The following is a 17,330-nucleotide window of genomic DNA, read 5'->3' as shown; positions in this document are numbered from 1 at the left end:
CCTGAGCCACGGAGTCCAGGAGTGGAGGGATACTGTTTTGTGGGCTCTCCGCAGATCAGGCTTTTCACCCCCAAGGCACCTGGTCCCACAGCCCCAGCCCCTAGCCCTACTGTCTGTCCTCCCTCCCCTGGAAACTGTAGCGCAGCTCCAGTGACTGCCACATGCAGACTGCCCCCTGGGACAACTCCGCAGTGCTCTCAGGACGGGCGTCTATTCCTGCAGTGACTCCTCCCTGCCTCTGTGGCACTTGTGTGTGGGTGCAAATGGCCACCCTGGGAATTACATTCAGCTCATGAGCAGTGAATAACCACCACCACCGCCACCACCACATCCCCATTGCTCTTCTTTGCCAGGCACTTGACGTATGTTCCAGTCCTTTCCACAGCCCAGTGGGGTTGGCCTGTGAGCCCCATTTTTTCCAGATGAGAAAACTGAGGCTCCAAGAGGGGTGATAATATGCCTTGGGGACATAGCCTGGAGCTGGCATGGGAACCCAGGTCTGTTTGCATTCAAAGCTGTGAGCTTCACACACTCCATTTCCCAAGCCTTCCGGAAATGCAAATCTTTGTCCTTCAGGGGCAGGGTGGATTTCTGGAGCTAGTGCCAAACTCACCAAAGGCCCTAGAGGGATGAGTCTGAGGCTTGGAACTTCAGGTTTACATCCTGACACTAACTCTCCTCCAGGTATGTGGCCTGGGGCAGGTAATCTACCCTCTCTGAGCTTCAACTCCCTATCTCTGAAATATTGCAGTTGTTGCAAGGTGAGGGAAGGGGCGGGGGGAATGAGGTGAAGTACTGCAAATTGCTCCAGAGGGCAAATTGCTACTATGTATATTCAAATGAAAGTTGGGTGCCAGTCTGGTCTGCAGTGGAGTTTGTATACTCTTCCTAAAACCCGAGACTGAGCCCTAGGAGGGTGTGGCCACGCACAGTCTGGCTGGCCTCCCCATTCTGACCTCCATCACTGCCCCATCTCCCTGGTTCCAGCCCTTCATGTATCTCCCCTGCTCTGCAAACTAATGCCTCTGCCTCTCTCTGTCACCCGCCGCCTGTGGCCTCTACCCTGCCCTTCCTGGTCCCAGGGAAGAGGAGGAGGAGGAGACTGAGGAAGAGGAAGAGGAAGACGCTCATCAGTTCTGCTGTCCAGCCTCCGAGTGCAGCAGTCCCTCCTCTCGGTAACTGAGAGGACAAGGGCCATTTTCTATGCAGAAGCAAAAGCCTTAACCCTTCCCCCTTCCCCGCATCCCCCATGGGACCCCATTCCTGCTTCAAGAACCAGATGGGCAAGCATAGTGCCCCTTCCCTCACCCACCTCCTTCTTGGAATTTCTACCCCCACTGCTGTCTCCCCTGGACTCCAGCCCCCCCCCCCCAAATTATAAAGGCTGGAGCCTTAGATCTGACTAAAATGTGGGAGCAGCAGAGCTTGGAGCTTGGAACCTGGACCCTCCCACACCTGCACCCCACTTCCCAGGCACCCTGGAGCCTGCCACTCCTGGAGAGGTCTCCAAATGACATCCCAAGGACCTACCTCTGTCCTCTGTGAGCACAAGCAGAGATGCAGGGTGCCTAGGGCTCAGAGGACCAGACGGGGGCAGGCCCCAACCTGCCGAGTTCCCCGTCGCTCTCCCTTGCTGTGGCCATTGCTGCCATCTCTTCCACTGCTTGAGGGCTTTGTCCCATGCCCCCTGCCACTCCCATAGTGCTCTGTAAATATGATCAGGAGGAAAAGGCCTTTCAGAATGGGTGTTGCTGTGTACAAAGGAATTTCCATCAATAAAAGCTGATCTCTTCTCTCTGTCTGATGTATGTTCCACCCCACCCCTGCTTCCCTCTCCCTATCCTCACCAGGGCCTTGCCTGCTTTCTTATCCAGGGCTGGGAACAGTGGCTGGGAGAGAGAATAGGGTTTAATTTGAGGTATTGTCAACACCCTAATCAGGAATGAATGGTGTGGTGTTCTCACCACTTGCAAGCCTATTGCCTTCTCCAGCGCTTTCAGCCTGAGGACGTGTGAGCTGGCCAACTTGGACGAGTCACTTGGCCTCGCTGCTACCTAATTTCCTCATGTGTAAAAGGAGGAGGGAGGTTTGACCAGCGGATCTCCAAGGCCTTCTCCAGCTCTGACATTCTGTCAATCTGAGATGCCACAATGATAAGAAAGTGTGCATCGAAGACATGATCATTCAGTGATACATTTCTTGCAATCTCGTAGTTTCTATTTCTACAGTAATTTTGGATTCTCCACTCTCCTGTGGTTTTAAGATTTCATGATTCTGACATTTCAAAAAATGTCTGATGGTGGGATTTAAATATTCTGAGATGTTAAGAGTCCTTGATTCTGTACTCTCAAGATTTTGATTCTACAGTTTTAGGGATCTCTGGATCTGAGAGGAAGCCATTTTCTCCAGATGCAATGATCCTAAATGTTTATGCATCTGCCAGAAGCTGGTTCTAAGAATCCCTGGAGGCTGTCGGCAGGAGCATGAAAGGTGTCCTTTATGGGCTATAGGACCTACATCTTCTATCATGTGTGTATGTTAGGAGCAAATCCAGGAGAATCCCAAATGGGCACATACCCCAAGACTTTCCCTTTCTGTGACTTTGGCGGTAGATGTATCTGATTTTACCTCTGGTTCTGCTGCTTATTCTCTGTGTAAACTGGAGCAAGGATTTTCTTCTTGTGCTTCATTTCCCTCCTGAGTACTGTGAGAATATACCTCTCTGGGTTGTCATGCAGATCAGCAAGAAAACACAAGGAGCCCAGCATGGGGTCTGGTGCATGGCTGGGCAAGTAAGTGTGCAGTGATTGGTGGCTCCTGTTTTGATTAAAGCCCAGATGAGAATCCCTCCTCTCCTTTCTTTCCTCCTTCCCTTCAGCATCTTGATCATATTGATCCCATAGTTTTTCCAGAGGCTCACCTCATTCTCTCACTCGTTGCTTCACTCAGTCACTCAACTCATCTACTCATTTATTCATTCATACTCTCATTTATTTCTTCCCTCCCTCTCTTCCTCTCTCCCTTATTTATTCTTCTACCTATTGTGTGCAAGGCTTCAAGCTAAGTACTGAGAGGGATCAAAAGACAGTGGCTGTGTTCTCCATAAGTTCTCTATCTCCCAGAGGAGATGAGAAATCTTTTGGGAAAATAGGCAGGCTATGAAGGGTTGAAATGATTGAGCATATATGGCTTCAGTAATGAGCTAAATACGTTCTTGGCCCAAAGAGAAGAGAAATATCAAGGTGGGCTGAGGGGTGGTGTCCAAGAGAGCTTGCTGGAGAAGGAGGGACAAGAGTGGAAGGCTGGGAAGAGTTTGAATAGGTATAGAGAGTGAGAAGGCATTACAGAAGAGAGAAACAGAATGGACAAAAGCTTGGTGGAGAGCTTTAGCGTTGTTTTGGGGAATGGTGTATCGATTGCTCTGTTTGACTGACTCTCCAGGGCATGTGGGTCTAGGTGACCCACGTCTGAGAGGTGGAAGAACATTTGATTGGAGACAGAAGGAAGTAAGGGGGCCAAGGGGCCAACTAAATGAAGAGAAGAGGCAAGTCAGGGTCAGATGGCCAGCGTGGGAGGTACGGTGTAGACTCCTTTGTAGGCAACTGAATTGGCTGAGGTCCTGTGCTGTGGAAAGGGGGTAGGATTCTATCAGTTGTGATGGAAATGTATGTGCCTGTGCATATGTGTGCATGTCTTTGAAGGTCTAACAGGAGTGAGAGACTGCGCACTGGTATATATCTGAGGGGATGTGATTATGTGAGGCTGGGTGTAAGGAATTCTGAGTGTGTAAGGTCATTTGTGTGAGGTGGCAACTTTCTGTGCCTGATGGAGAGAACCATAAGACTGGATGTGGGTGGCTTTTGTGCATAGTGGGCTGTGGCTTCGAGAGGGATAGTCATCAGGCAGGATGGTCACACGGACACACATGATTATCACCTGTGCTCTTAGGATACCAAGATGGCTGCTTGCTGTGTGCTAGGCCTGGGCCTGGAGGATCCACAGAGATGATTCACACAAGCCAGTGTCCTTGGGAAAGAGGAGCAGGATGGTGGTGGACACTTCAATAGATAATCACAAGTTAGCTGGAGATGAGGACACGGTGACATGAGTACACTGGATATAGGGCGGGGAGTGGCTGACCCTGTCAGATACTGAGTCAGAACCAACTTCTCAGGAGGGCTCGCCTGCACAGGGTGCTGCAAGATGCAGATGAGCTTCCCCAGTCCAATGGGGTCTGCAGTTAAAGAGGAGAGGGAGGGCACCCCCAGTGGAAGAAACCAAGGAAGAGCATGAGCACAGACATGGCGGTGCCCATCACTCGATGCCTAGGAGGTGTAAGTAGCTTGCTGTTGCCTACTCTAGGAGCTTAAAGGTTGGGGAGGGGGAGACTGGACAGATTCAGCTAAAAAGCAAAAAAAAAAAAAAAAAGGGGGGGGGGGAGTGACTTGGTTTTTTGTGGTTATTTGTGTAACATGGTTTATTTCCCCTCATGCAGATAGGGGACTTAGGTTCTCATCCTGTGCCACCCTGGGCAAGCCACTTTGCATGTTGGGACCTCGTTTTGCATCTGTGGGATTGTCAGGTTCATAAAGTCCATCCCAATGTGAACCTTCTACCCTCAGCCAGCCCAACCCATGAGCCATTGCTCTCGAAGCTGGCTCTCCTGCCTTCTCACCTCAGGCTTTCCTGGTTCCTCCTGGGTTGCTTCCTCACTCATGCACTCCACAAATATTTCCCAGCCTCTGGGCCCCCACATGCCCCTGTGGGAAGGCAGTGGAAGCTGGAAAATGCAGGACTCCATCTTAGGGGGGGGGCTACTCAGTGCGTGGTGGTAAGAGCAGGAGCCTTGATATGATTCCTGGCTCCACCACTGCTGAGCTTTGAGACTGTGGGTAAGCTCCTTCATTTCTCCGTACCTCAGTTTCCTCATCCGTGTTATCCCCATCAGGAGAACAACCCAGATCTTGCAGGGTTGCTAGGCCTAGCAAAAAGTAGCTACTCAGTACATGGTAACGATTATTTTTAGGGCTACAGAGAAGCGAAGCTGGGATTCAAACCCAGGTCTGTGTGCTTGCCAGCCTGTGTTTGCCACTCTCTATCCAGGCTACCTTCTTTCCTGCCAGCCCTTGGGCCAAGCCAGGCTGGCCTCAGGTCTGGGATCTCTTGTGTTGCTGGGACTGGACCCAGAAGTCTTCCTCCAGAGCCCAGCGCTAGGCCTCCTCTAGGTGCACTGACCTCCTCCTCCTGTTTTCTCATCTCTCACTTCCGGTCCCCCCCTTCCAGCCCAAGTTGTCATGGGGATAGTCTTCAGCATCCCTGGCTTCCTCTTGCCCTCATCTTATGGTATCTATAGCAACAGCCCCCATTCATTTCCATGGCAACTGCATCCTGATCCCATCCCCTGCTGGCTGCCTGGCTCCGGGCAGTGCCAATAAAGGGAAGGAGGGAGAGAGACCTCCCATTCAAAGCAGCAACCCCGGAGGGTGGGTATCTCTGCCATGGGCAGGCTACCATGAATCCATACAGAACGTCCTGCCCCGTTTCTCCCCATCTTAGTGCCTTGACTCACAAGGTCCTTCATGCCTCATCTCTCTCACCTCTCCTTAGCCAAGACCCCATTCAATAGCTTCCTCCCACGGAGGCCTTCAGGCTGCAGAGGAACTAACAGGGCTCTGGGCATGGAGTCCCTGTTCTGCCACTTGCTGAGACCTTTGGCAGTCACTTCCGCATTCGGGGCCTTTTTGCTCACATTCAGCATAGGGATCCCAATTCTTCCCTCACGTTTGCCTTGCAGATTAAATAATGTGCAGAAAATGCTTGACATAGGGAAGGTGCGCTGTAAGAGCGAGTTTATTTTTATTCTGCGCAGCCACCCCCAAGCAGAAGGAATCTTTCTCCTGAGCTCGCCCAGCACTTCCTCTGTTCGCCAGCCCTGAGAACGCTCAGCTTTGTGCTGTGGTTATTTGTGTAACGTGGCTTATTTCCCCCGATGCAGAAGGTGCTCTCAGTTCCCCCACAGAATAGCCCAGCAGAGAATGCACATGGGGCGCAGGTGTGTGTGTGTGTGTGTGTGTGTGTGTGTGTGTGTGTGTGTGTGAGAGAGAGAGAGAGAGAGAGAGAGAGAGAGAGAGAGAGAGAGAGATTTTCCATCTGATCAGCTATCTCTGAGAGCAATGCCCCCAAGCATTGTCCTTTTTGCCACGCCCTGTAGGGGGAGCCCAAGCTGACAGCCCGACCTCCCTGCCACCATTCCCTCTGCAACCAAAGGAGGGTGTGGAGCTCCCAAGTGGGTAATTGCCCAAGAGTGGAGAGTCGAGGGCAGCACTGAGCTAGAAGTGGGGAGAGACAGCAAGATGCCATGAAAAGACAGCCTGGGCTCAACCGTTGTGGCTTAGAGGTTTAGCGTCAATCTATGCACCAGGAGGTCACATTTGGTTCCCAGTCAGGGCGCATGCCCAGATTGCAGGGTGTGCAAGGGGCAGCTGGTAGATGAGACAACTGTTGTTTCTATTCCTCTTTCCCTTCCTCTCTCTGAAATTTAAAAAAATTAAGAAAGAAAGACAGTCTGGGCCCTAGATTCGCACCCTAACTTTCTCACTTAATAGCTGTGTGACCTTGAGCCCGTTTACATCACCTCTCTGAGCCTCAGTGCCCTCATCTGGAAAATGGTGCTGCCTCAGTAAGTTTCGAGGCTTCAATGAACTAACTAAGGCCCTTGTTTTAAAGATCATGGTGACCAGAAGGCCCTATGGCAGCTCAGAGAAGGGGCCTGTAAGCCATCCTGTGTGGAGGGAGCGGGCAGGCATGGAAGGGCAGGCCTGAGCTAAATGTTGGAGGGTGGGCAGAAGGTTGCCAGATTGGGGTATTGGGGGCAGTGGGCATAAGAGACAGAGATCGGGTCAAGAGAGCCATTCCGTGGCAATGGTGAAGAAGTTGGAGATGGTCCCATGGGTGATAATTCCTGAAACACCTGTTAGATCATGTTCCTCTTCCACTCATCTCAATCAGAGCAAAAACCAGCCTTTATTGCCTCAGCGGTTAGAGCATCAGCCCGCACACTGAAGGGTTGTGGGTTCAATTCCAAGTCAAGGGCATGTACCTGGGTTGCAGGTTTGATCCCATGGGGATGTGTGCAGGAGATGGATACGTCTCTCACATTGATGTTTCTTCCTCTCTGTCTGTCTGTCTCTCTCCCTCCCTTCCACGCTCTCAAAAAATAAAAAATCAATGCACTCTGGCTGGCATTGTTGAGCGTTGAACTATGAACCAGGAGGTCATGGTTTGTTTCCTGGTCAGGGCACATGCCCAGGTTGTGGGCTCAATCCCCAGTGTGGAGCATGGAGGAGGCAGCCAGTTGATGATTCTCATCATTGATATTTCTATCTTGCTTCCTCTCCCTTCCTCTCTGAAATCAGTAAAAATATTTTTAAAAATAAAAAATGAATGAAAAAAATATCCCCGGGGGAGGAGTAACGGCAACAAAAAGCCAGTCTCTATTGTGGGCTCAATGCCCTCATGATTTGGCCCCTTGTTACCTCTCTGATCTTACCTCCTATCACTTTCCTCACTGTCACTCTGCTCCAGCTGCACTGTTCCTCCATCAATCATGCCAGGCACAGTTCTACCTCAGGGCCTTTGCACTGGTTCTGCCCTCTGTCTGCACTGCTCTGGCTTCAGATAACCTCACAGCTCACTCTCTCACTTCCATCAGGCTCTGCTGATAGGCTGTTTCTTCAAAAAGACCTTCCCCGGCCACCACATCTAAAACAGCAGCTTCCTTCCTAGATTCATCTCTACCTGAAATGATAGTATATATTTATAGTCTGCTTCTCCCGATACAGCGTCACCTCTCCAAGAGAACAGATCTTCTGCGTCTTGTTCGCTGTTACATTCGCAGCCTCCAGCACTGTGCCTGGCACAGAGAGAGTGCTCGGTCATTGTTTGCTGGTTGAGTCATGAGGAGCCATGGAAGTGTTTTAGTGGGAGAGCAATAGTCAGATTTGTACCTGGGATAGCTATCTCTCTGGCCACAGGATGGAGAAAGGATTAGACGCCGTGGTCAAAGTATAGGTGAGAGGCCCTAGCTGGTTTGACTCGGTGGATAGAGTGTTGGCTCACGGACTGAAGGGTCCTGGGTTGGATTCCGGTCAAGGGCACATACTGGTTGCGGGCTCAATCCCCCACCCTTGAGCCTTGGTCGGGCACATGCGGGAGGCAACCAATGGATTTTGTCTCTCTTACATCGGTGTTTCTATCTCTCCCCGTCCCTCCCACTCTCTCTAAAAATCAATGGAAAAATATCCTCGGGGGAGGGTTAACAAGCAAAAAATTTAGGTGAAAGGCCTTACCTGTCCTCTCAGCTAATAAGCCTACCAGAGCTCATTCATTGACACCCTTATTCTGGACGTTTTTATTGAGCACCTACTCTCTCCAGGCCTTGTACTCTGTGTCCCTTAGGAGATTATCAAATTCTCTTCTTGGGCTGGGATTCCGGGAGTCATGACCACAAGTAGCTGCCACGCTTTGCCAAAGCTAACCTGCGCCTTTAAAAAGGGGGCGCTCAGAACAGGATCAGGCATGGCTCCTGGCTCTGGGAGGGCTTCTTGGTGGTGGCATATGACCCGAATCTTGATGGAACTGGGTTGTGGGGCGATTTCTCAGATGGCAGATGGCGGAGATGATAGGGACTGCATTCCAGGTGAAAGGTACTGTATGTGCAGCTTTGGCGGTGGAAAGCAGAAGGGTATTGTGGAGAAACAGGATCCGGGCCAGGCTGGAGGGAGGGGTGGCTGGGGTAGGAGACTGGCAACCAACCCTGCATGGCTTAATGTTGAAGAGTGAGCGCTGGAGTCAGACTGCCTGGACTGGGATCCTGGCTCTGTCATAAATAGCCGCGCGTGATCATACATATGTTTCTGAAGCTCTCTGGGCCTAGGTTCCTTGATGTGTAACATGAAGACAAGTAACAATACCCATTTCATAGGGTTGTTTGGAAGAGGAAACAAGTTATCAAATGTGAAGCGGTAAGAACAGTGGCTGAGCATGCTCCGAGCTCTCTAAGCATTAGCTGTTACCTTGGGAGAAAACTCAAACGCCACAATAAGGAACTTGGGCTGTCTCTGTGGGCAGTGGGAGCTATGGATGGCTCATGAACATAGGAGACAGTTTATCAGAATTTCAGAATTGAGCTGGGGTTGTGTACTGGGAGACAGAGGTTTGAGACGTGGTGGGCAAGATTCTGCAGTCCCGAGGGGGAGGGAAGGAGCATCTTAGATGCCTGGGGTGGGGGCCAGGGGTTGGGCGGAGTCTGACTCCTGGAGGGAAACTTACCAGGCCCCTGAGGTCCAGGAGGAGAGAGAATTTGGGATAAAAGGCAGCGCCCCAGTACGTTTCCACCTGGCTCCTAGTAGGCTGCAGGCTGATGCCTGGGAGGGAGGAAGATGAGCAGTGGGCGGAGCTAAGCCCCTGCAGCCTGGGACCTCCCCACGGAGCCCAGCACCCATGCTCCTCTGCGGGGCTCTCAGGCCTGCCTGCTGCAGCTCTAGCTCCTGGCTGGTAGGGAGCCCACCACACCCCACCTCAGCTCTCCTCTGCCTTTGCCAAGTAGGGGCTGGGGAGTGGTCCCTTAACCCTTCCACCAGCCAAATGCCCTCTGGACCCTGTGCTTGCCCAAATCAGACCATCACCTGGGCCCAGCCACACCCATTCCCCCCAACCACAGTCCTCTCCAGTTCTCACCAGATCTTGCTCTTAATTCTCTCCCCTGTTGGCCAACCTCTGTGGCTCCTCGCCGTGTCCTCTGGGCTCTTTCGCCACCTGGGTTCCCTGGCAGCCTGGTTGTCATGGCACCATGGAAGCAGGTCTGGTGGAACAACAGCTCTGGGTAACCAGGGCAGGCAAGGCCCAGTGCCTAGCTCCTGCCACTCTTCTGCCTTGAGACCCTTGTGTCCCTCCCCCAGCTGAGCAGAGAAGGCCATGAGGAGAAAAAGGAAGCTGCCCCGCAGGGCAGCTCTTTACCTGTGAGGATGCTGCATGGGAAGCGACGCCCACTGTCACTGAGCCCTGTGCCCTGGCAGCCAGGGAGCCTGGGAACTGGCCGGGCCCCGTCCAGGCCTCTAAGGGCAGGGGTGAGGCTTCAGGGGGCGGGGCGGGGCGGGGAGGGGAGAGCGTGGAGAGCGTGGATACCCGGATGCCAGGAGTGGGCCTGGGGCTGGGACAGGGCTGATCTGGGGTGGTGCTGGGGATCAGACTGGGAGGGAGACCTTGGAGCGTGCGTGCAGGCACACACACAGTGTGGGGGGCAGACTGTGAGGGGAAGAGGTCTGGGGGAGGGGAGCTCTAAGGGAAATGGCCCATCAAGGTGGATTTGGAGGTGGAGCTGTTAGGATAGGATTATTAGAAAAAGGGGGGGGGGGGCGCTTGTGGGGACAAGGCCAGGAAGAAACAAGTCTGGTTAAAAAGTCTGTGGGGGGACGTGGCCATGAGGGGACCAGGCAGTGAGGGGCGGACAAAACTGAGAAGACCACACCTCAAGAGAAAGGAGTCTGAGGATGGAGCTGAGAGCAGGGATAGGGCCTGTGAGGGGAGAGGGCCCTTGGAGATAGAGCTGTGAGCGGGTGGGGCTGTGATGGCGAAGGGGCCTGAAGGGAAGGGACCCTGAGGGCAGAGAGGGGCAGGAAGGACTGTCTAGCTTGGGGGCAGATAGGGCTGCTTTCTGGCCTTTAAGTGTTGGGGTCCCTGCATCTGGGAAGAAGCCGAGGGGGATGGGGCTGCGGAAGGGATTTGGTCCGCACACTCAGTCTGGCCCAGCAGGCATCCTTTGTTCCCACATCCTGGCTTATCTTATCTAATCCCACAGTGTGGAGGGTGATGCCCCAGGCAGTGACCTGAGCACAGCGGTCGATAGTCCTGGGAGCCAACCCCCCTACCGTCTGAGCCAGCTGCCCTCCAGCAGCAGCCATATGGGGGGTCCCCCTGCTGGGGTGGGCCTTCCCTGGGCTCAGCGGGCTCGCCTCCAGCCAGCCAGTGTGGCCTTGAGGAAGCAGGAGGAGGAGGAGATCAAGCGCAACAAGGCCCTGTCGGACAGCTACGAACTCTCCACGGACCTGCAGGACAAAAAGGTACAGAGGACACAGCTCTGCTTGGGAATGGGAGGAGGAATGAGGCTGTGAGGGAACCAAGCGGGGGAGGGGTTGGGAGGTGGCCCTTGAGGGCCGTACATATAGAGGGGGAGTGAGACTGGAGGGGGAGAAGACTGGCTCCAGGACTCTTCACCCCATTGGGGGCTCACTGACCATCTCTTCACCAGGCATCCTCTCCCTCAGCAGACACTGCTTCAGCTCCCGGCTGGGCACTGGGGATGTAAAACTGAATGGGACCTGGATCCCGGTCTCAAAGATCTCTGTCTGATGGGAGAAGCACACACTTAAATTGACAATTTCAGGAGAATATGCCACAATATATCACATATACTACACAAGATATTGCTTGACTAAAGGGAAGGGGACAAAAATACTACATATAGGGGGGGGGGGAACCAAACTGGAAGGACACATACCAAAATTTTAATTGTTATTATGCCTAGGTGTTGGGACTAAGTGAGCCAACCTTCCTTCCTTCCTTCCTTCCTTCCTTCCTTCCTTCCTTCCTTCCTTCTTTCCTTCCTCCCTCCCTCCCTCCCTCCCTCTCTCCCTCCTTTCCTTTCCCCCCTCTCTCCCTCCATGTCTACCCTCTCTCTCCTCCTTTTTCTCTCTCTTCCTCCTTCATCTCCTTCCTGCTCTCAATCTTTCTTTCTTTCTTTCTTTCTTTCTTTCTTTCTTTCTTTCTTTCATTTTTATTGAATTTATTGGAGTGACTCTGGTTAATAAAATTATATAGGTTTCAAGTGTACAATTCTGCAATACATCACCTGTGTACTATATTATGTGTTCACCACCCCAAGTCAAGTCTCCTTGTCTCCCTTAATCCCTCCTTTACCCTCTTCTATCTCCCCCACCCTTTCCCTCGGGTGATCACCATGCTGTTGTCTGAGTCTATGAGTTTTTTGTTTTTGTTTTTTGCTTAATCCCTACTCCCTCCCCTCCCCTCCCCTCTCCTCCCCTTCCCTTCCCTCCCCTTCCTCTTTCTTTCTTGCTTCCCTTTCCCTCCATCCTTCTCTCCCTCCCTCCCTCTCCTTTCCTTCCTTCCTTCCCCTCCATCCTTCCTTCCTTTTTTGGCTTCTCTGTTTTTTTTTCCTAACTTTTTGGGAATACTATCTACTTCTTATATATAATAAAAGAAAACCACAACCCAGTCCCATGTGACAAGCAGTATCTGAGATTAGAGTGGAAGAATACTTGAGCATGCGGTAGTTAGCTGTGTCTCAGTGGTGGTGTGGTTGAGGTCCAGGGACATGAGACTTTTATGAGTCTGACCCTCTTCCCCTCGACCCTCCCCTGCAGGTGGAAATGCTGGAGAGGAAGTACGGGGGCTCCTTCTTGAGCCGTCGGGCTGCCAGGACCATCCAGACGGCCTTCCGCCAGTACCGCATGAACAAGAACTTTGAGCGGCTCCGCAGCTCAGCCTCGGAGAGCCGCATGTCCAGACGGATCATCCTTTCCAACATGCGGATGCAGTTCTCCTTTGAGGAGTATGAGAAGGCCCAGAACCCTGCGTACTTCGAGGGCAAGCCTGCCTCGCTGGACGAGGGTGCCATGGCTGGTGCCCGGAGCCACCTGCTCGAACGGGGCCTCCCGTATGCGGGCTCCTGTGGAGGGGGCATCGATGGTGGGGGAAGCTCCGTCACTACATCGGGAGAGTTTTCCAATGACATCACAGAGCTGGAGGACTCCTTCTCCAAACAGGTCAGCATCCCTGAAAAGGGCCCTTCCTCCCCATCCCTCTGCTCTGGCTCATCCTCCGACCTTTGACCTGTACTACAAACTGAAACACGTGGCCCAACAAGCATTTAAGAACCGCTAGCTACCAGGAGTAGGGACTGTGAGGACAACGGGAACGAATTGGCAAGACAAGAAATTATATTGTCAAAACAAGCAAGTTAAAAATCTGGGCTTATAGAACACATAAGAACTCGATCCGCTGTCTAATTCAGGCCTAACAAACAGGGGATGAGTGCCTACTGTGTGCGCTTCATAATGACCTGCGCTCGTCACCTGTTGGTTAGGCCTTAATTAGATAGTGGATCAAGTTAAAAATCTGGGTTTATAGAACACATAAGAACTTGATCCAACTTTACAGAGGAGGCCACTGAGGCTCTGGAACCCTGAGAGGTGGAGTGACTTTTCCAATCTGGATTGGAAGTCAGCTCTGTCTGGTTCCAAAGCCCACGCCCTTTCGCTTACGTCACATTACCATGGGCCAGGTGCCATGAGGGAGACAGCCGAACCACCAGGGTCCTGTTCGCAAAGATATCCCAGCCATTAGCTCTTGAGGATCTAATGGCCGACACAGGGCACACGACTGCCTTCAGAAATACGTAGAGTGTGCTCGGAGCCATGAGAAAGGATCCCGTCTAGTACCATGGGAACCCAGAAGAGGGAGAAGAAACTTTGAGAAAGGTTCTTTGAGAAAACAGACAAATAAGACTGAGCAAGTTAGAGCTAGTTGGCAGGGTGTTGCTTGCACAGGCATTGCATCAGCAAAAGCCTGAAAGGGTAGGAATCTAGCAGGCACTGAGGGCAGTGGGATGTCATTCTAGGCTTGGGTACGTCAGCACAGCTGTTCAGGTGCACATTCCAGCTCTGCCATTTCCCAGCTGTGGGGCTTCGGGCAAACTGTCTAACCTCACTGAAACATGACAAATGAAACAGAGGTAAATCTTTCCTTTTAGAGTTGTTTCAGAGATTCCGTTCATCTAGTGATGTATACAGAAACACCTAGTTTGTGGTAGCTATGAAGTCCGTGTTAGTTTCCTTCCTAAAATCCAAGAAGGTAAATTGTTTAATGAATGAATGGAGCTTTAGAAGAGAAGAAACCACTTTGCTCTAACCTCTGTGATGTGGCCATGCCATCAGCCTGGGTATGCCTCTCTGGAGCTAGCGAAGGGGGGGAGGTGTTAGGTGGGGTGGGTAGAGGGGAAAGAAAGAAGTATTAAAGAAAAATCTAAATCACTCATCTATTCACTCATACAACAAACATTAATTGAACATCTCTTCTGTGTCAAGAAATATGTTGAGCTGAGTTAGAAAGACAGAAACTGGGCCTGGACCCATCCTTTAAGGGGGAATAGAGGGAAGAGGTTCATAGTTTGATAGGGAGATCAAAGAACCAGTCCTAGACCCAGTGTTATCCAAGTCTGATGGGGAAGTGTATTAGTTACCTTTTGCTGCATAATAAATTACTCAGGGTCTCTCATAGGCTGTAATGAAGCTTAGGTTAGGGTCAAGATCTCAGAAGACTTGACTGGGGCTGAGAGGTCTGCTTCTAAGCTCACTCCCTTGGCTGTTGGCAGGAGGGTTCAGGTGCTCACTACGTGGGCCTCTCCATAGGACTGCCCGTGGCTTCTGCAGAGCAAAGGGTCTGAGGGAGAGAAAGCACAGCAAGCGAACATGCTCAGGACAGAAGCTGTAGTCTTTCATAACCTAATCTCGGAAGTGACTCTCATCACTTCTGCCATATGCTATCAGTCCCCCAGACCAACCCCAGGGACAGTGAGGTACACAAGGGTGTGAATACCAATACCAGGAGGCAGGAATCATTGGGGGCCAGGTGAGAGGCTGAATACCACAGGGAGGTAGAGTTACCAGCCATGGTCTGGCTTCTCAAGGCTAAGTTTTGTGGGTTTCCTAGTGTAGAAGGAGACAGAGGGCTCTGAAAGGCCAGAGGAAGCTGGGGCTTTGGTCCACCCAGGGGATGGCAGAGGCAGAAATGTGGATTGAATGGGAGTAGGTGGCATTTGACTTGGGTCTACATGGACATTGAGGAGGTATTGGAATATCTGAGAGGGAGCTTGTGGGCATGAGCCCCAGCTCCTGTGAGCTCACAATGGCTCCCTGGGATTGTTTCATATACTGCAGAGAACCTATGGGGGGGAGGGGACCCCCTTTTCTTGGCTGACCCACCAGGAAGTTCCCCCTATTCCCTTCCTTTCCTCCCTCATTCCCGCCCTTCTTTCATCCTGCCAACCTTCCCTTCATCTTCCCTTCCTTTCCCTTTCTGTGTCTCCTCCCCTTTTCCCCAAACACAGGTCAAGTCTCTAGCTGAATCCATTGATGAGGCCCTGAACTGCCACCCATCAGGGCCCATGTCTGAGGAGACAGGGTCAGCCCAGCTGGAGAAGCGAGAGTCAAAGGAACAGCAAGAGGACAGCTCAGCCACATCCTTCAGTGACCTTCCCCTCTATCTGGATGACCCAATTCCCCCACCATCCCCTGAACGACTTCCCAGCGCAGAGCCCCCACCCCAGAGCCGGCCTGAGTTCTGGGCACCAGCCCCTCACCCACCAGTTCCTCCACCAGGGCCACCAGGGACCCGGGAAGATGGGAGCCGTGAGGAAGGCCCTCGAAGGGGGCCTGGGTGCTTGGAGTGTCGGGATTTCCGGCTGCGGGCCGCTCACCTTCCCCTGCTCACCATTGAGCCTCCTAGTGACAGCTCTGTGGACCTGAGTGACCGCTCAGATCGCGGCTCTGTCCACCGCCAGCTGGTATATGAGGCCGATGGCTGCAGCCCCCATGGGACCCTAAAGCACAAAGGCCCACCAAGCAGGGCCCCAATCCCACACCGCCACTACCCAGCCCCAGAGGGCCCAGCCCCAGCCCCACCAGGGCCCCTGCCACCAGCCCCCAACAGTAGCACTGGGCCCAGTGTTGTGGCTGGGGCTCGGAGGTTGGGGAAGTGCGAGGCAGCAGGCGAGAACTCTGATGGTGGCGATAACGAGAGCCTTGAGAGCTCCAGCAATTCCAATGAGACCATCAACTGCAGCTCTGGCTCCTCTTCGAGGGACAGCCTGAGGGAGCCTCCAGCCACCAGCCTGTGCAAGCAGACTTACCAGCGAGAGACGAGGCACAGCTGGGACTCACCAGCCTTCAACAACGACGTGGTGCAGAGGCGGCATTACAGAATTGGCCTCAACCTCTTCAATAAGTATGTGCTTCTCATTCCTGCCCCCCTCGCCCCTTCCCACCCTGCCATGACGCACTTTGAATCCCCGGGGCTGACCTCCAAGCAGTAATGTGCTTCTGCCAGCTTCACATTTTGTGGGTGGTGTTTCTCCCCAGCTGTTTACTGAAGGGGATTGACAACAGGGTGGCAGAGGAGAGAGTCCCCCAACACACCCATCAGAGGCATTTCTAGTCCTAGCACTGCCTCTAACTGGCTGTGTGATCTTGGGTCAGATGCTCCCCTCTCTGGGCCCCAGTTGGCTATCTACAGAATGGATTCTGAACTTGGGGTCCCCAGCCTCCCCTATTTGGTGGGGAGCCAATGTGGTATGTAAAGTGACCTGCTCTGAGAAACAGGAGCCTTGGACTCTTACCCTGATTTTAGCCAGACTCACTGTGTAGCTCTGGGCCAGGTGGCTTCCTTCTTTTGGCTTTGGTGTTTCCATCCATCGGCTAGCCGGGTGTGTATATTTGTGGTACTGGGGAGCAGAGTGGAAGGCTGGGCTAGCCAGTAACCAGGACCAAGCTCATTCTAGATACCTGGGCCTGGGCCTGGTGCTTAGGAGTGGGGTGTGAGTACGACATTTGATTTGAAAATAGAAAATAAATGCCTTACATGGGTAGCCTATCAGACACTGCCACCTATATTTAGTTCTCAGAATAACTCGGCAATCTGGGTGGGAGTGTCCCCATATTTTTAGAAAAGGAGCTAAAGCTTGAAGAAGCAAAGGGAATTGTCCCCAGTCATGCGTGGTTAGTGATAGGTGTGAGACTCCTGTCACGCCAAAGTCTCTTCCAAATTTTAGCCTCGTGATGTCTTAAGGCTCTGAGATTCTGAATATGGGGTAGCTCAGACCCAGAGTTGGCCGAGTGAGAAGTAGGAAACACCTTGTCTATGGAAATGCTCAAAGGCTGGGTGATGCCTATACAGGTGGGCCTGAGCCCGGGCCTTGGGAAGGAGGGCTTAGCCTGGAGCTCAGGCCTCTTCCAGGACTCCTCAGTGCCTGCTGGGAATAGCAAAGCTCCTGGGGTAGAGCAGGCTCTCACTGAACCTTAATTTTCTTTCCATTGTAGTGTGGCTCCAGTGGAGGAGGAAGTTGGGTTGAGGATGCCTTGGAATTTTGAAACTGTGGAATGGGAAAGTGACCTCAGTTTTCTGAAGGGATTGGACCAAATTCTGTATTTGACTTCCTTGGTTCTCCAAGGTCGTGATTGGGCCCAAAATTAGTTCAA

At 52.4% G+C, this 17,330-nt stretch overlaps 1 protein-coding gene across 7 annotated transcripts in view; it reads left to right on the top strand.

The window, feature by feature from the left end:
* Window positions 1-17,330, top strand: part of IQSEC2 (IQ motif and Sec7 domain ArfGEF 2) — an 86,768-nt gene that overhangs the window by 53,799 nt on the left and 15,639 nt on the right. For 5 of the 7 annotated variants that reach the window (XM_084871012.1, XM_084871013.1, XM_084871014.1 and 2 more), the window contains 3 exons: window positions 10,859-11,120; window positions 12,441-12,842; window positions 15,185-16,080. In XM_084871012.1, the coding sequence (XP_084727138.1) occupies window positions 10,859-11,120; window positions 12,441-12,842; window positions 15,185-16,080 (1,560 nt within the window). Of the gene's footprint in view, window positions 1-1,082; window positions 1,794-10,858; window positions 11,121-12,440; window positions 12,843-15,184; window positions 16,081-17,330 lie in introns of those variants that run through there. The other 2 variants (XM_084871017.1, XM_084871018.1) reach the window with 1 other exon arrangement.

Source organism: Pipistrellus hanaki (genome assembly GCF_964339955.1).
Source record: "Pipistrellus hanaki genome assembly, chromosome: X".
Lineage (NCBI taxonomy): Eukaryota > Metazoa > Chordata > Mammalia > Chiroptera > Vespertilionidae > Pipistrellus > Pipistrellus hanaki.
This window is presented reverse-complemented; position numbering and strand designations above follow the sequence as displayed.